The sequence below is a fragment of the Tupaia chinensis genome, unplaced genomic scaffold (assembly GCF_000334495.1).
Source record: "Tupaia chinensis unplaced genomic scaffold, TupChi_1.0 Scaffold149491_1, whole genome shotgun sequence".
NCBI lineage: Eukaryota > Metazoa > Chordata > Mammalia > Scandentia > Tupaiidae > Tupaia > Tupaia belangeri.
Window position 1 is genome coordinate 451,170 of NW_006209335.1, and position 19,344 is coordinate 470,513.

The following is a 19,344-nucleotide window of genomic DNA, read 5'->3' on the forward strand; positions in this document are numbered from 1 at the left end:
TCTTTTTCTGGGGAGCGCATGCCCCCTATAGCAAAAAACCTCTCAAAAAAAAAAAAAAATCTAAGACACAGACAGCCCATGGTTTGGTGGTTGAGGAGGCTGGCTCCCACATGGCTAACCATGCAATTTGAGTCCTGGACCAGAGGCTTGAGAATCACACATGTGCACGTGTGTGCACACAATCCTGAAAGGAGGGAGAGATGGAGGAGAAGGGATTACGGTGTGACCATCCTCTGTGAGGGTGTTTTCTCACCTTCCCTGTCTGTCTGTCTCTTTCTAGAGACTGTATGTGCCCTCTGGCAAATAATAAAATTTTGAGATATAATTTTTATGTGATGATCTAGAATTGTGGTTCCTCTCTCCCAACACAGCTGGCTGGAAGGCTGAACAGGTCTTGTTTGTATGGGCCACATTTAGTTAACGTATTTGTCTGTGGAGGGTCGCTTGCTTGGTTGTACCTCTGGGCTGTTACGGGTAATGCTGCTATGAACACGGGTGTGCACATATCTGAGTCTCTGTGTTCAGTCCTATTGAGTCTACATGCAGAAGCCATCAAAGCTAACTTGTAACAGAACCTTTAGCTCAGCAATGCCACTTAAGGGATTCTATGAATCCGACGTGTAAAAATTGGTCACGTTGGGGCCAGCAGGTGGCATAGTGGTTAAGATGCTGGACTCCCACATGGTTGACCGTGGTTTGAGTCCTGGCCCTATGAGTCCTGGTCCTAGCGGTTTGTGAGCGTGTGTGCTCAAAATGCTGAGAGAAGAGTGGAGAAGGGATCACAGCGTGGCCATCGTCCCCCTCGTGGGGGGTGATTTCTCACTTTCTGTCTCTCTGTGTAGTCCAGTGCACATGCCCCAGAGCAAAAATCTGTCCCCTCCCCCCCAAAAAAAGGCCATTTGAAATATACTAAGGTGGCAAAGGCAGTAGTGTTTACAAGAGAAAAAACTGGAAACAGCCAGTGTCCAAAAAAGAGGGGACAGAACAGAGTTATGGCGTCGAGTGCCTGTGGCCTCTCTAAACAAAGGCAGCAGAGTCCGTGCTGCTGTGGAGTAGATGGAGGTTAAGGGCAAAAGGCCTGGGTGTGGACCCAGCTCTGCCACCTGGCAGCTCCGAGACTGACCTTCTCTGAACTCAGTTTCCTCATAGAGTACAAGGGGCATGGCCGTGCTCCCACCTCCCAGGGCTCTATGAGGTTTAGAGTAAGAGGTTGGGCCAGGCTGTACACTGATGGTGCATACTGGTGTACTCAGGGAGGGCTCCAGATGCGAACATGGAACCTTCCCGTGTGGCCCAGCCTCACAGAGTGCTGTGTTGCTGCTGGGCCTCATCCAACTCCCTACTTCTATTCTTCACACAAAAAGCAAGAGATTATCCACACAAAGAGATTCATCCATTTAATTCTTTTTTGGTACCATTTTGCATTAAAAAAGCTAATAACGAGGGGCCAGCAGATAGCATAGCAGTTACATTACTGGAACTCCTACATGACTGATCATGGTTTGAGTGGCTTAAAACTCACACTGGGGATGTGCGCGAGCATTCCCAAGATCCCAAGAGGAGAATGGAAGAGAAGGGATTATGGTGTGGCCACCCCCTGGTAGGGTGATTTCTTGCTTTCTGTTTCTGTCTCTGTCTCACTAGTGAGTACACATGCACTAATAACAAAAATCTCTTCTAAAAAAATGAATGCATGCTATATTACCTTTTAAGGATTCTTAGAGAAACTTTTTTATTTTTAGAAAGATTTTTGCTATAGGACTGTGCACTTGCCAAAGAGACAGAAAGAAACAGAAACAGAAAGCAAAAAATCACCCCCCAAAGGGAATGGCCATCCCATAATCCCTTCTCCTTCATTCTCCTCTTGGGATCTTGGGTACGCGTGCACACATGTCTGGTGTGAGTTTTAATCCATCAGATCTAGGGCTCGAACCACAGTCAACTATGTGGGAGTCCATTGATGTAACCATTACACCACCTGCTGGTTCCAAGAAATTTATTTTGATGGAAAAATAATTTCAAACTAAAAAGTATAAGTGACAAAATAAAATAAAATAAATTAGATTTTGTCAAAACTAAAAAGTTTTGATGGTTTCAATGGACACTATTGAAAGAGTAAAAAGACGGGACCAGCCAATGATGTAATGGTTATGTTGCTGGACTCCTATGTAGTTGACTGTGGTTGGAGTCCCATACCCAGTGGCTTCAAACTCATGCCAGGCATGTGTGCGTGTGTGCCCAAAATCCTGAGAAAAGAATGGAGGAGAAAGGATTCTGGTGTGGTCATCCCCTCTGGAGGGTGACTTCTTGCTTTCTGTCTGTCTTTCTGGCAAGCAGATGCGCCCAGTAGCAAAAATCTCTTAAAAAAAAAAAAAGTAAAAAGACAACTTAGAAAATATTAGAAAACCATCTCTATTGATAAGGGCCTAGTTTCTAGAATATATAAAGAACTCTTACAAGTCAATAATAAAAAGGCAAGCCACTTGTAAAAATGGGCAAAGGATTCAAACAAATGACCAATAAACACATAAAAAGATGTTTATTATCAGTAGTCATCAGGAAACTGCAAGTCAAAACCACAATAAGATTCCACACTTTACACCCACGAGGGTGACTAGAATTACAAGTGTGGATGAGGCTGTGGAGAAATTGGGGCCCCCGTGCACTGCTGGTGGAAATGTAAAATGGTATAGCTACTTTGGAAGACAATTCATTATATCCTCACAAAGCTGAAACAGAGAATTACCATACGGCCCAGCAATTCCACTGCTAGGTATATACCCAAGAGACATGAAAACATTTGTCAACACAAAAACCTATATGGACATATTCACAGCAAGATTATTCACGGGAGCTAAAAAGTACAAACTCAAATGCCTGTGAATGAAGGGTTGATGAATGGATAAACAGAATACATGCTCATACAATGCAATATTATTTGACAAAAAAAAGGAATGACAATATGGATGAACCTTGAAAACGTTATGCTAAATGCGAGAAGTTGGGCACCAGAGGCCACATCTTACATGATTCCATTGATAGGAGACGTCTAGAAGAGGCAAAGCCATAAACAGAAAGTAGGTGGGTTTGATGCTTAGAGCTGTGCGGGGCAGGGTTGGAGGAATTAGAGAGTGACTGTTAATGTCCACAGCATTTCTTCTGGGAGTAATGAAATGTTCTAAAATTGACTATGGGGAAATTTTCCCAACTCTGTGAATATATGAAAACCTACTCAATTTTAATTTTTTTAAAAAAATTCATGATGGAGTACATGTGAGTGCCTAAGAGAGAAAACACCCTCTGCAGGGTGGGGGCATGCCATGCTCTCCTTTCTTTAGACCTCCAGCCCATCATTTCACGGACACCACTTACATGGAGGCCTGGTATATGTCAGGCTGACCGGGCCAAGCATGTGAACCACAGTCACCATCTAGGACCCAGTTTCTCTTGAATAATACGTTATCCTGTGTCCTGGAGGGACTCCTGAACTGCATCATTTCAGTGAGTAAAATTTAAATTCACTCACACCTAGGGTATGTGAATTATATGTCACTAAAGTGGCTAGCTATACAAGCAATGAATACATTACAGTAGAAATACTTTTCCAAACGGCATGCTTGAATGCAAGGTGAAGGAACACTGGAGATGGCCAGGCGGTGTGGACTTGCTTTCTTCGGGACACGGGGCTGGGCACCCACGTGGCAGTCACCCCCACGGCCACTTACCCTTGGTGCAGTAAGTGACCTCTCCTGCATAGTGGAGGAGCTGGAACTCCATCCAGCCAATCCGCTTTCGGCTCTTTGGACCGGCCAGTTTACGGCTACATCAAGACAGAGACAGACACGAGTTGAGCCTTTCTCCTTCACTGCACCCAGATGCAACGACAAAGCAAAGCGCCAGTGAGAGGGGTCTTGGATAAGCTGCTTAGGGACAGCCATTCAGTTAAAGGCCAGCAACAGAAGTTAGCAGGGAAGGCTTGCTCCCTGTTTCATCTGGCCAGAGATCAAGATCACTCTAAAACTGGATCCTTCCTTCTCTAGCAAAAATACATAAAAGGGTCATCAAAACATGCATGCATGGGATCTTCCAGTTTATGGAAAATGTATATGATGCGAATATTACATGGATTTTAACTTTTTTTTTTTTTAGGTGTTTGCCATAGGGCATGTGTACTTGCCAGAGGGCGACAGAGAGGGAAATCACCCCCCAGGGGATGGCCACACTGCAATCCCTTCTCCTCTAGTCTCCTCTTGGGATTTTGGGTGCACACGCACACATGCCCAGAGTGAGTCTCAAGTCACTGGATCTGGTACTTGAACTGCTGTTGGCCAGGTGGGAGTCCAGTGCCTTAACCACCATGCCTAATGCTGGCTCTAGTATGTACTCTTTAATGTCTAGATTATCTCACCTGTGTATGATTTACCCACATCATTGTATGTATTAGGTCATTGAAAAGGTCATGACATGGTTTTCTATGCAAAAATGCATTATGACTTTTCCAACGACACAATAGTCACAGATTATTCGCTTAGTGTTGTAGTAACTCATTTGTGAATGTACTACAATTTATGTTTCTATTTTTATTTATTTATGCAATTCCATTTACTTATCCACCCAGCACTCTATAGCAGGTCTGACAAACCATTTTCATTCATTGAGTCTGCCATGGCTAGCAGTTGCACTAGGCAGTGACGTAGTCACGTGTATACGTCTGTAGCAGGCACATTAACAGCCCCATCTTGCAGAAGGGGATGTGCCAGTGCAGGGGTGTTAAGTAAGTGGCTGAGCTGAGGTTCAAAACGGGGTCCTGGGACCAGCAGATGGCATAGTGGCTACGTAGCTGGACTTCCACAGGGCCGACCAGGGTTTGAGTTCCAGTCCTGGTGGCTTGAATATCATGCCAGGCTCATGTGCGTGGGTGCCCAAGATACTGGGAGGAGAAGGGATTGTAGCGTGGCCATCCCCTTGTGGGATGATTTTTTACTTTCCCTCTTTCTGTCTTTCTCCTCTCTGGTAAGCACATGTACCCTATGGCAAAACTTAAAAAAAAAAAAAAAAAAAAAAAAAAACCTTTATTTGGGATTCATTTGAGTTTGAGTTCTACTAATGAAGTTATGCATATATTGGAGCTGGTACATCATAAGGCTATTTTTATGTGTTGAGATGCAGCTGTAACCTCCAGGAGCACTGTCTACCCATCAAAGATAATGGAAAAGCAAGCATCTTCCCCCACATGCCAGCTTGTCAAATGAAGCACATACGTCTGGAAGTGTGCGTGCTTGCCTACTTTCTCTTCCAGTCTCTCCAGGAAGCTCAAGTCTGTAGCAGGACCAGGACGAAAACATTCTTCATCCTTCAGAGAGAAAACAGAAGCCTCCATAGCACCACGCTCCACCAGCTCCCAGTTTAAACACTGTCACCAGCAGTGGGAGAAGGTACTGGACTAGAGTACTGGCCTCTCACACACAGCTAGGGGCACTTCAGGGTGTAGGGAGGAGCTCAGCTTCTCAGATTTGATAAAGGAACCCTGGGCCCAGAGACTAAAGGTCTGAAGGTCTAAAGTCCTAATCTAGGGCAAGACTGTGGCATAGTTAAGGTGGCTGGATCTCATGTGGCCAGCTGTGTGTTGGCATCCTGAATCAAATGGCTTGAAAAAAACATGCTGGGCATGTGTGCATGCACATATGTGCCCAAAATCTTAAAAGGAGAAATGGAGGAGAAGGGATTGCACTGTGGCCATCCTCCATGGGGGGTGGGGGGTTCTCTCTTACTCATTGAAAATAATAAATAAATAAATCTTAGAAAGTTTGATGTTTGAATATCAACTGTGGATTTGAGATCACTGATATACTCATAAATTGGAATAGTTTAGAGAGCTTCTACTCAGGATCAATCAACATTCTTTTCAAAGCTTCCTGTTTCCTGGGTAGGCGAGAAAGTAGCCTCTCTCCAATGGCCACCAGACACTGTCAACTGAGTCCGACTCCTTCATCTATGGGAGACGGGCATGCGTGCTTTGATTCCAGAGGCCTTTCCTTGCTCTCTCCTACGGCGATAATTTTGGCCTAAGACTCAAATGGAGAGGAGAAGGCTCAGCTTAAAAGCTCTAAGGAAGAGTTTAGTGTAAAAGCTCAATGTGCAGCCTTCAATTATCTGGTGAGTAATAATTCCATTCTCAAACTCCCTCTTGTTTTTTTTTTTTTTTTTTCTAAAAATTCCATTCTCAAACCCCCTCTTTTTTTTTTTTTTTTTTCAGGTTTCTGCCATAGGGCACATACACTCACCAGAGAGAGACAGAGAAAGACACAGAGAGGGAAAGTGAGAAATCACTCCCCAGGGGGATGGCCACACCGCAATCCCTTTTCTATTCTCCTGGGATTTCGGGCACACATGCACATGCACCTGGCATGATTTTCAAGTTGCCAGGTCCAGGACTCGAACCATTGTCAAGCATTTGTGAATTCAGTGTCTTAACCACCACACCACTCACTGGTCTCCTCAATTATTTCTTTCTACTGTGAGCAAGAAAGAGAGGGACAGACACTAACCCAAATAGAGTCTTAAGGCCACGATCCACTCCTAGTTGCAGCCAGCCCTGGATCAGGGGCCTATGCACAGCCAGCACATTCAGGGAGGTCTCTAGACTTGAATCTGGAACGTTCCCATGTGGTTTAGCCTCATAAAGAGCTGTGCTACCTCTGTGCCACTACCAGGTCTCCCCGCTCTCAACTGTTTTTCAAGAGGAAGTTCTTTCCTTCTTATCAACACTGGATGGATGGGCTCCAACCCAACATTGATTTTCTCACCAGAATGGATATGATTCCTTTGTGTCTCTCTTCCACCAAATCACAGATGATCTTGTTGTTGAAATACTGAATTGGCTCCCACTAAAATGACAAAGAGGAAAGAGTTCTCCAAAAAGTATTTAGATGAGCATAAAATATTGGGTCATTAAAAAAGTCACGATGCATTTTTGCAGAGAAAAACACGTCATGACTTTCCTGATGGCCCAAAACACTGGTTTTAAGTTGATTTTCCAAAAGTCTTTTTCAAAATCTGATTTTTAAAAAAGTCTGACATGACAATGGTACATATTCATAGGGCATAATTTTCCAGTACATGAATACAACATTTTCAAAATCTGATCGTTATATTCACCCTCGAAAAATACTTTCTGGATATCAAAATAATTTCCCAGGAAACAAGCAGGAAAGACCAGAAAGGTAATCCTTAGTACTAATGAGGAAAATCTGCAATGAAATCATAATTTTAAGTCTTTCGCTAGATTAAGAAACCACATGAGGATATATCACAGCGTTTACCTCTATCCCCTCCATTTCATACTCGGTCTGCTCTGCTTTCAGAGTCCTTTCTATTAGTAATTGCTGTAGTTTCTCATTGCAGTAATTTATACAGAACTGTTCAAAACTAGAGATGCAAAAGATTTAAATAATTAAAATCAAGCAATAGACCATTTTTAAAAAAATATATTTTTTTTTGTCTTAAGGTACAGGCACTTGCCGGAGACACAGAGAGAGGGATCTCCCAGGAGGGATGGCCACACTACAATTTCTTCTCCTCCATTCTCCTCTTGGGATTCAGAGCATGCACACATACACACACACACACACACACACACACACACACACACGGTGTGATTTTCAATCCTCCGGGTCTGGGACTTGCACTGCAGTTGGCTATGTGGGAGTCCAATGTCTTAACCACTATGCTAAGTGTTGGACCCAGACAAACTTTCTTAAAAGTTTTACTTACTCATAATTGTGGATACTTTCTATTTTATTTTGAAGTTTATTTATTTATTTATTTCAAAGGGAAGAAAGGAGAGAAGAAGGGGCAGGTACCCACAAGAAGGTCTCCACACCATGATCCACCCTCTGCCTTAGCTGACCCCACTTGTGTTCAAACACCTGGCGCACTCAGGGAGTTCCCAGGACAAGAATCCAGGACGTTTCCTATGTGGGTCCATTCGCTTTAACACTGCACCAGTACCTGGCCCAGTGATGTTTTTTAACAAAGAAAAAGCAGAGTCCTTATTAGTAAAATAACTTACTAAGCAGATTAAAAGAGTCAAGTTAAAAGATGTTAGCATTTTTTTTTTATGATGGTATTCCCCTTCTAGAAAGATCTATGAATTAAGGGATATGCAAATCTGGAGAATTTCTGGGGACAGAAAAATCTATTCCAATAACGTTAGAGATGACTTAAACCTCAACGGAAACCTTAAGGAGGGGGAAGAGACAGATAGGTAGGAAATGACAAAGCTCACCCATTCTTGTCAAAGACTTCGAACCCATAGATATCCAACAGTCCAATCACTGTTTTCCTGGTGAAATCCTAGTCAAAAATCACACACATCATTAATGGTTGGGTCTTTACTTTGTGATACTCGAGTCCCTGTAGGTGCCCCCAAAGCTGGGACTTGCTGTAAAACCCAGGTCTCCTCTCCCGTCAACCATGGGTCAGAGAGTCGCTCAGTGGGAACCCTTCTGATCCCACTGTGGTTTCCAAAGCCACCCCCCAAGAAATGAGATTTTCCCCTCCTGGGTCACTTCTGTCCTTTAGTCCTCCTTGGTCTCTTAAGCCCAACTTCGATCCAAAAAGAAAGATGTGGGGCCAGCAGGTGGCATAATGGTTAGGGCACTGGACTCCCACATGGCCGACTGTGGTATGAGTCCTGAACCTGGCAGCTTGAAACTCACACTAGTGTGCATGAGCCCAAAATCCCAAGAGGAGCATGGAGAAGGGATTGTGGCATGGCCATTCCTCTTGGGGGAGGAGGGGATTTCTCGCTTTCTGTCTCTCTGGCAAGTGCATGCGCCCTATAACAAAAATCTCAAAAGAAAAAAGAAAGGAGTCAGACAGACCTATAGACAGCCAGGGAGATGCTTACCCAGTGAGAGGCTAGGCAATAAGGCTATCATTTTACAGAGGACCAAATGCTGACAGACAACAATGATATTTAAAAATAATATGCCTATCTCTTAAAAGAGGGGTACAATTTCATGTGCTATATGAGTGAACTGAGTTGCTGCCCCCCAATCTGTCTTTCGTATCCTACTTCCATGAGTTTTACTTTATAAGTGTGTTTCTTTCTCTCATGAGAAAGAAAAAGAGAGAGAGTGCCAATAGGGTCTTTTTTTTTTAATTTAAAGAATTATTTTTGGGACCAGCAATTGGTGTAATGGCTATGCCGCTGGACTCCCATGTAGTTGACCACAGTTCGAGTCCTGGATCCGGTGGCTTAAACTCACTCTGGGAATGCGTGTGTGTGTGCCCAAGATGCTGAGAGTAGAATGGAGGAGAAGGAATTGCAGTGTGACCATCCCCCCCGGGGGTGGGTGATTTCTTGCTTTCTGTCTCTCTCTCTGTCTTTCTAGTAAGTGCACGCACCCTATAGCAAAAACCTCTCAAAAAAAGAATTATTTTTTATTTAATTTTATTCATTGTCATTGTATTATTTAATTTTTATTTATTTACTTATTTATTTTAAGTTGACCAGAGAGAGACAGAGAGAGAGAAGGAAAGTGAGAAAGCAGACGGCCAAGTCCAGGACTTGAACTGTAGTCAGCCATGTGGGAGTCCAGCTGCCTCAACCACTGTGCCACCTGCCGGCCCCCAATAAGGTCTTCATGCCACAATCCACACCAAGTCTCAGCCAGCCTGGATCTCAGATGCACATGTGTACCCAGCACGCACAGGGAGACCTTGGGACGGGAAGCCAGTACCTTCCCACATGGGAGCACTGCATGAAACGGCTAATACTTGCCTCTGTAACTGGCCAGCACTGTGAGTTTTTATTTTTCATAAAATAAACCACTCCATAAAATCTTTTATAAAATAAACTCCATCAGTAAGTCATTCCATTTTCAAATGCTACGGTCCCATATGTATTTTTAAAAAAATATATTCTGATCCTTGAAAGATTAATAGTTTAACAATAAAAATGGGGTGGGGCAAAAAGATATAAAAATATTTTTTGGAGAGGTTTTTGCTATAAGGCACATGCACTCGCCAGAAAGACAGAGAGAGACAGAGATAGAAAAAATCCCTTCCCCTCCATTCTCTCCCTGGGATTTTGGGCATGCACACACATGTGCCTGGTGTGATTTTGAAGCCACTGGGTCCAGGACTCAAGCCATGGTGGATCGTGTGGGAGTCCAGTGATGTAACGACTATGCCATCTGCTGGTCCCTCCCCTTTAATTTAAGTAATCCTACTTAAATAGGAAATCTGGTCAAAGAGTGAGTTTGAAGGGCTATTTTTCTTAGACACATGAAAATATGCTACTGTTGAAATAGGAAGTTTCTGTGGACACTTGAAGCATCTGGCATACTACACGTGCTTATGTGCAACACGCTTTGAGACACGCTGAAGTCACGGGTCTGCATTTCTGTGAGCCTACTACTCGGTAGACATCGGACATGGGGCTGTGACTGGATACCATGCCTGTGCGTGAGGAACTCACAGTCCACACTCAGAAATGCTTTAAAGTAACTACGGAGGTTATAAAACCTTACCGCGTTAGTGACAGCGGTCTCCCCAGATGTGCTGACTGACCTTATTAACTAAGGAGGAGTTGATTTTGTTGACCAGCCAAGTAAATGTCCGCCCATAAACAGCCTTCGCCATGGCATCCCTGGCATAGACAGACAGTTCTAGCGTCAATGGGCAGATCACCTGAAAGGAAGAAGTGCATCGTTACTGATTTGGGGAGAAAAAAGGCCCCCCTCAGGTCTTCCCAAACTAGTCTTTAATGATGACTAGCGAAGGATATATGCTGTCACCAACCATGTGCTAGACACTGGGCTGGGCTGCTGAGAGACAGCTGTGACCAAAACACACAGTCCCAGTCTTCACTGGCTCAGAGTTCAGCTGGGGGTGGAGAGGAGAAGAGGGAGGGATGAGAAGACATTTGAAGAATCACACAAAGCATTCCTGTTGCAAGTTGTGGGTGACGAGCTGTAAGGAAATTCCCATGATGCTTTTAGGTAGACATGGGATGGCCACAGCAGAATGCTTAATGAAGTGACCCCTGGGAACTGAAGATGAAGAGTTAGCTAGGTGAAGCATGGGGAACAGGGATCCAGCAGAGGGAACAGCACGTGCAAAGACCCTGTGGAGGGAAGGTGTGAAGCATGGAGCACGAGTGTTAGTGCAGCGCTGGTGATGGTGAGTGTGTGCTGGGGAAGAATGAGGCAAGAGGCTCTGGCAAGAGCTGGACCATGTAGAGCCTGTGGGCTCCGGGGCTTAGCCTCCCTCAGGGCCACCATCCTGCTATTATCTGCAGAACACAGCTGCTATGGCAAGGGCAGGCATGTTGCCACCTAGAGAGATTTTTACCTCATCAGTTTTGGCTTCAATCTTTCTGTGGGTGAGAGCTTCCAGAAGGATCGATGGAGAGACTCCCAGGAGCTGAAGAAAAGGAACCCAAGATGCCATTCAATGGCCTGGTTTTACTCTCTAATTTATTCTCTTTTAAATTGGCCAGAGGCATATGTGTACAGAGAGAAAGACACAGAGAGAGGGAGAAAGCACTCCTAATAGGGTATGGTCACATTTGCAAGCCCTTCTCCATTTCTCCATCCTGTTGGGATTCGAAGTACATTTGCGCATGCAACTGGCTTGTTTTACAGGTGGCTGGGGCTGGGATCCAAACTGCATCAGCCGCGTGGGATCCGGTTCCTTTAACCACAAGGCCACAGGCCAGCCCACACTCTCACTTAAAAAGAGTTTGTGGAGCACCAAGCACATGTGCATGCATTTCTAACACCCCCAGAGAATGGAGAAGGGATTGTGACATGGTCATCCTCCCTGGGGGTGATTTCTTGCTTTCTGTCTCTCTGTCTCTACAGTGAGTGAATGCGCTCTATAGCAAAAATCTCTCTCTAAAAAATGAGGAGTTTGTGGAGTGTCCCTGAACAATGGCTGTGCTTTAGTGCAAAACAGACCATACTAAATCTCTCACCCAACTGGCTTCTTATACCCAGGGCCTCCACGTTCTGTGAACCTCCTGACCCGTCCCTGCTGAGTGAACCACAGTGCCAGCCACTGGGGTCTAGCTGTGAGCAGCCAGCTGCCTTGCTGCCCCACCCTGCCCCTCTCCAAGGCCCAAGCCACAAGGCTCCTCTCTGCCACTCCCCCCGCCCCCCAACCAGTCCTCTTCAAAAGAGGCATATCACCTTGGCGATCCACTTGATCTCGTGGGTGTCTGGGATGGCGGCGCAGCCATGGGGACCCTCTTCAAAACAAATATTCCCCAGGTGCAGGATGCTGGCAATAATTCCAAAGAGATTCTAGGAACATGGGAAGTGGTCCGGGATGGAGGACCAGGAGGACAGGAGAGAAGGTGACAGCAGCAGCATTGATAAAGGGCACCAGAGGAGCCCCGGAAGGACAATACCCCCCTAATTCCAGCTCCCAGCTCCTCCCTCCCCCAGAAACCAGCACTTGAATTCACTTCAGGTATCATGGGGCAGGGGGAAAAGTGTCGCACTCCATCTCCAGCACAGGACACTTCCACGTTCAATGACAAAACAATGCATCATAAACTTATTTTTCATAAAATAAACCACTTCCATAAAATCTTTTATAAAATAAATTCTGTAAGTCATTCCATTTTCAAATGCCGTGGTCTCATATGTATTTTTTAAAAATTGCATTCTGATCCTTGAAAGATGAATAGTTTAACGATCAAAATGGGATGGGGTAAAAAGATATAAAAACACAATTTTAAAAAATGCATGGTACAGGCAGGTGGTGTGGTGGTTAAAGATGCCGAACTCCCATATGGCTGACCATGGTTCAATTCCCAGACCTGGTGACTTGCTTTCTTTCTCTTTCTCTCCCCCTCTCTGTTCAAATTAAAATAAATAAATAAATATAGTTAAATAAAATAATTCTTTTAAAAAATGCATTTTCATTCATTGCATTTTATTTTTAAATTATTTTATTTTTGCTAGAGGGCACATATGTTTTCCAGAAAGAGATGGAGAGAGAGGGAAAGTGAGTAAGTACTCCATCCCCACGGGGAAATGTCATGCCATAATCCCTTCTCCATTTCTCCCTCCTCTTGAGATTTTGGGAATGTACACCCACACCCAGCATGTTTCTCAAACTGTTAAGTCCAAGATTTGAACCATGCTCTTGGCTATGTGGGATCCAGCTGCCTTGACTATCAGGCCACAGAGCTGGCCAAAACACAGTGTTTGTGTATCCTACGACTATTTCAGTTTGTTCCAGTACATAAGGGGATTTCAAAAAGTTCATGCAAAAAACGTAAAGTGAGTTTTGGTGCAAAAAAAAAAAAAAGTGATATCCTTGTGTAGTTGCTTCATATACATTCTCTCTCTTTTTTTTTTTTTTTTGAGAGGTTTTTGCTATAGAGCACGTGTGCTTACCAAAAAGACAGAGAGACAGAAAGCAAGAAATCACCACCCCCCAGGGGGAATGGCCACGTCACAATCCCTTCTCCTCCATTCTACTCTTGGGATCTTGGGCACACACGCACACATGCCTGGCATGAGTTTAAGCCACCAAAACTTGAACCACGGTCGATTACACAGGAGTCCAGTGACATAGCAGTTATGCCAACTGCTGGTCCCGTCTCTCTCTTTTTAATAGTCTAAGGGCATGTGTACTTAGAGACCCTCCCAATGGCATAGCTAGCATGCTTAAAGAGGCCCTGGGACATGGACCCAAGACCATTCCTGTGGGTCCTGTCAGGGTACCTTGCCTCATCACTTGGCCCATAATACTCATTTTCCATGAACTTGTTGAAGACCTCTTGTAGAAGCTTAAATAAATGATAATCCTATAAATATTTGGAACCGAAATGGTTGAGATTGGACTTGATGGAGGGGAAGAACATCCTTCCTTGCACACATTTCGACAACGTAAATTGTCAAAGTACAGAATATCCAGTAAAACTTGAATTTCAAATAAGCAGTGACTAAATATTTTTAATTGCTGGAGGGCACATGCACTTGCCAGAGAGAAACTGAGGGGGAAAGGGAGGAAGCACCTCCCATGGGGCATAGTCATGCCATAACCCTTTCCCTTCCAGTTCTGCATTCTGTCAAGGTTTTGGGCACACACACATGTGCACTTGGTGTGTTTTTCAAGCTGCTGAGGCTGGGATTCCAACCACAGCCAGCCATGTCGGATACAGCTCCCTGACCACCAGGCAGCAGGGGAGGCCCACGGCCAGTGTTTTAGTATGTTTATCGGAAATTCACATATAACTTGGTAGTGTGTATTTTTATTTGCTGAATCTGGTACTCCTACTATATGAATACCCAGAGAGCAGGATAGTTTCCTCAATGCTGGAACTAGCGGTTCTGCCCCTGAGGCCTTTACCTCAAGGTCAGCTTCGGTAAAATCGATGACAGAAAAGGCATTGGAAACAGTCTTCCAGTCGTTCTTGTCGTTGAGAGATGACTCTTTGGCACAATGACCCTGTTGACAGGTGCACTTCAGTCAGGTCTTCTTCTCCATGATTCCTATAAAATTCCTCACTTCACAAGGCTCATTCTGCAAGACCTATTCTCTCTCCCAACCTCGGTTTAAAACCAGGCTCCGTGAGAAGAGAAAAATCAGACCATTTTGAAGTTTGTATTGGGCCAGCAGGTAACATGGGAGTTAAGGTGCTGGATCCCATATGACCAATTCCATGGTTCAAGTCTTAAACCTGGAGGCTTGAAAAAGACACCGAACCCATAAGCATACTCCTAAAATCCTGAGAAGAAAATGGAAGAGAAGGGACCGCAATGTGGCCATCTCCCTGGGTGTGTGTGGGGGGTCCTCTTTCTCTCTCTGTGTCTCTTTATGGCATGCACACACACCCTCTGACAAAAATCTAAAAAAAATAAGTGTTGATGTTTCCAAATACTGCCATATTCCATATTCTCTGGACATTCCGGAACCCTAGCTCAGGCTGCAGAAAAACGAATCTGCCAAGTTAAGCTCTGATGGCCCACTTTACAACACTAGCCACTTGTAAGGTGGTATGTTCATTCCGAAGCCAACAGTTCTCAAGATCGAAGGCAAAAAATGGAAAAGTTCTTTTCTAATCATGGGAGCTTTCCCCTTAGCATTGCGTTTACTTCCCATGGTTTCAGTTACTCAGAGTCAACCGTGGTCTGACTGTAAGTGAGAAAAGGACAGTAAGAGACTTTGACAGATGTTATGGGGGCATATTGACTTTTCTTACAGTATACTGGTACATTTGTTCCATTTTGTTATTACTTTTTTTTTTGGGGGGGGTGTTGCTATAGGGTACGTGTGCTCACCAGAAAGACAGAGAGAGACAGAGACAGAAAGTGAGAAATCACCCCCCCAGGGGGGTGGCCATGCCACAATCGCTTCTCCATTTTCCTCTCAGGATCTTGGGCACGAACGCACATGTGCCCAGCGTGAGTTTAAGCCACTGAGTCCGGAACCTGAACCACAGTCAAGTGGGAGTCCAGTGACATAGCCACTATGCCAGCTGCTGGTCCCCTTTTTATTATTAATCTCTGTTTCTTTTTTAAAGAATTATTTAATTTAATTTAATTAATTTATTTAATTTTTAATTTGATCAGAGAAGGACAGAGCGAGATAGAGAAAGAAAAAGCAAGCCGCCAGGTCTGGGGCCAGAACCATGGTCAACCACATGGGAGGCCAGCGTCCCTAACCACCACGCCACCTGTCAGCCCCAATCTCTATTTCTGAGTTATAAACTCAGCTTTATCACAAGCATGTATTTTTGTTGTTTGTTTTTAATTGCTAGAGGGTACACACACTCACCAAAGACAGAAAAAGCTCCCCCCAGTGGGGTATGGTCATGCCCAAATCCCTTCTCCTCCCCTCCGTTTTTTTATCCTATCTGGATTTGGGACATGCACCCACACATATGCCCTGCATATTTTTCAAGCCTCTGGGGTTGGGACTTGAACTGTGGTTGGCCAAGTGAGATCTAGCTTCTTTAACCACTAGACTATGGGGCTAACCCTAGTAAAGGCTTCTCAACAGATTCTGTAAGAAAACACACTTTATACACACATATCTAATTCGGGGAGGGGCTCGGGAGTATCCATGGTTTCAAGTATCCACTGGGGTATTGGAGTGTGTTCTGCATGGCTAAAGGCACACTCCTGTAATTTGAAGGCAGAATGAAGGAGCATAGGCCACGGGCAAAGATGGCTGGTGAGTTTCCATCCCATTTAGACTAGCAGTTCTCAGCTCATCTGTGCATTCGATCTGGGGAGTATTTAAAACAATTCTGATGCCCAGGTCCTACCCCAGACCAACTAAATAGAAATCTGGAGGGCAGGTCAAGGCATTTTTGTCGTATGTTTATTTTTTAAGGTTCTTGCCATAGGGTGCATGCACTCACCAGAGAGACAGAGACAGTGAGAGGAAAAGTGAGAAATCATCCAAGGGTGCTGGCCACACCACAATCCCTTTTCCATTCTGCTGGGATTTGGGGCATGCGCACATACACGCCCAGTGTGAGTTTCAAGTCACCGTGTCCAGGACTTGAACTGCGGTCGACCATGTTGGATTCTAGCACCTTACCCACCACACCACTTGCTGGCCCCCATTTTTGTCTTTTAAAGGCTTCTGAAGTGATTCTGACTACAGCCAGGGCTGAGAACTACTTGGTAGACACTGGCTTACTTTACCAAGATGCTATCGCTGTCAGGCATAAAAGGAGATGGGTCAGCTAGCTCGTGCTAAGTGTTAATTAATCAGCCAGGAGGAAAAATCCAGAGCGGTAATGAGAAAGTTCTCAGACACCCTATTGTAGTCCTCCACACACCCCTGAAGCCCCTCTCCCAAAGGTCACCAGAGTCAGGTGCTGGTCCTTCCCACCTGTGAGAGGTATTTGTACAGCTGGGGGTCTCGCTCAAGTCCCAGGTAAGCGAGGCGCTCTGCTTCACCACCAGCAAGCAGCTGGTAGAAGATGTGGAAATTCCGCTCACCATGGTTTTGGTGGACGACGCGGGACTTTTCTATCAAATAACTGATGATGTGCCCACCTATGGGAATGCCCTTCAAGACAGAACAGAAAATGAGGCAGTGTCAATTTGATATGCTGTATTGATACACAATGACTGAATGTAAAAAAAAAAAAAATTGTTGGCAAAAAAAACCCAAAATAAAACAACAATCAAATCACTTTCTTTCTTTTTTTCTTCAGAGAGGTTTTTGCTACAGGGCATGTGCGCTTGCCAGACAGAGACAGAGAGACAGAAAGCGAGAAATCACGCTCCAGGGGGGATGGCCATGCCGCAATCCCTTCTCCTCCATTCTCCTCTCAGGATCTTTGGCACGCATGCACACACACCCGGCGTGAGTTTTAAGCCACCGGGTCCAGGACTCAAACCGCGGTCGACTACATGGGAGTCCAGCGACATAGTGATTACACTAACTGCTGGTCCCTCGAGTCACTTTCTTACTGGTGTCTTCCGATGAATGTAAGTTCTTAATTTGAATGAAGTACTATCAATCTTCTACAATTGTTTCTTAAGTTCTATTTTTAAAAAGCTTTTTTTGGAGAGGTATTTGCTATAGGGCGCATGCGCTCACCAGACAGAGAGATAGAAAGTAAAGTGAGAAATCACCCCCCACGGGGTATGGCCACGCTGCAATCCCTTCTCCTCCATTGTCCTCTCAGGATCTTGGGCATGCATGCACATGAGCCCGGCATGAGTTTAAGACACCAGGTCTGGGACTCAACCACAGTCGACTACATGGGAGTCCAGCGACATAGCCATTATGCTAACTGCTGGTCCCCTATTTTAAAATATTTTTATCTACCCCAAGATCATAAAAATATTTTGTATGTTTTTGTCCGTAAGCATCATAGTTTTTTTTACCATTGATGTTTAGGACTATAATTTATCATTATTTAATTTTTGTACATGGAGTGAGGTAGGGGTCAGAGGTCTTTTGATCTATATTGATATCCAGCTGATTAGCATCATTTATTGGAAAGACAATCTTATCCTTATGGAATGACTGTGTACTTCTGTCATAAGGCAGGTGATTTTATAAGGGGACTTTAACATTCTTGTAGAAAAATGGAATTAAGGTATGAGTTTATTTGATTGTAAAATGTTTTAAAATCTATGTGTAGTTTTTGTTTTTAAAAATATGCATTTCCTATGAAACTTTTGAAGACCCTTCATATATGTGTGTGTGGGGGTCTTTCTGGATTCTATTCTGAACCATTGGCTTCTTTATTCTTTTGTCAGTATCATATTATATTAATTCTTACTATTAATCATATATCCAATAAAGAATTTTTATTCCAGAACATATTTAGAATTCTAGTTTTAGCTGTTTTCCCATCTGTCATTTTGTCACTTGGGATTATATGACATTGAGAACTTTTTTAATCATTAAGAACAGACAACCCAACTAAAAATGGGCAAAAAACAAACAAACAAACAAACAAAAACTTGAAAGGAAAAGTATTTTCTTCTACCAATAAGCAAAACTTCATTAACCACAAACTCAAATCACAGTGAACAAAAGAACTATATCCCATGAGAATTTCTAAAAGTAAAAGGACTAACAACACAAATATTGGCAAGGGTGTGGAGCAACTGAACTGTCAATAACGGTAACACTGCTGTTAAGAACCCACTAATTCCATTTTGGGTGTCTACCCAACACGAGGGTCCTATTTATTGAGTTGTTGGAAAAGTCATGACATATTTTCTTCTATGCAAAAATGCATGGTAACTTTTCTGACAGGACAGAAGAGCCCCAAATTGCAAACAACCCAGATGTCCATCAGCAAGAGAACAGATAAACTTCCATGTAAGTGCACAATCAGGGGTCAGCAGGTGGCGTGGAGGTTGGGGGCACTGGACTCCCACATGGCCAACAAAGGTTCAAGTCCTGGACCCAGCAGTTTGCTTTCTCAGGTTCAAGTCCTGGACCCGGTGGTTTACTTTCTCACTTTCCCTCTTTCTCTGTACCTCTCTGGTCAAATTAAAATAGACAGAATAAATAAAATAGAATTAAAATAATTCTTTAAAAAACACAAACAAAAACTTCCATATAAGTGCACAATCAAAAAACGAGCAATTGCTGGGGCCCTCCCGGGCTCAGCGTGTCCTCCCCCCGCCCCCCCGCTCTCCGGGGCGGTCGTGAGGCCTCTGGGCCAGCAAGCTGAAGCTGAAAACAAGGATTAAGAATTTACAACTATAAGCAACAGAAAGAATCTTTAGCTGTCTTAAACCAATTGAGAAATATACTGTATAGAAGGATTTTATCTACCTATGGACAGTGAGAAGATGATGGTTACCAGCCCTGCATTACCTCAGGGAAGAA

At 44.1% G+C, this 19,344-nt stretch overlaps 1 protein-coding gene across 1 annotated transcript in view; it reads right to left on the reverse strand.

The window, feature by feature from the left end:
• The window catches only part of LOC102485929 (unconventional myosin-Ih), a gene marked incomplete at its 5' end in the record, with an annotated part of 51,524 nt that overhangs the window by 27,767 nt on the left and 4,413 nt on the right, over positions 1-19,344 (reverse strand). Inside the window, 10 exons of the mRNA XM_006171227.3 lie at positions 3,726-3,820; positions 5,262-5,353; positions 6,807-6,887; positions 7,323-7,428; positions 8,288-8,355; positions 10,579-10,698; positions 11,362-11,433; positions 12,201-12,314; positions 14,377-14,475; positions 16,873-17,052. Coding sequence (XP_006171289.1) covers positions 3,726-3,820; positions 5,262-5,353; positions 6,807-6,887; positions 7,323-7,428; positions 8,288-8,355; positions 10,579-10,698; positions 11,362-11,433; positions 12,201-12,314; positions 14,377-14,475; positions 16,873-17,052 — 1,027 coding nt within the window. The remainder of the gene's footprint in view (positions 1-3,725; positions 3,821-5,261; positions 5,354-6,806; positions 6,888-7,322; positions 7,429-8,287; positions 8,356-10,578; positions 10,699-11,361; positions 11,434-12,200; positions 12,315-14,376; positions 14,476-16,872; positions 17,053-19,344) is intronic.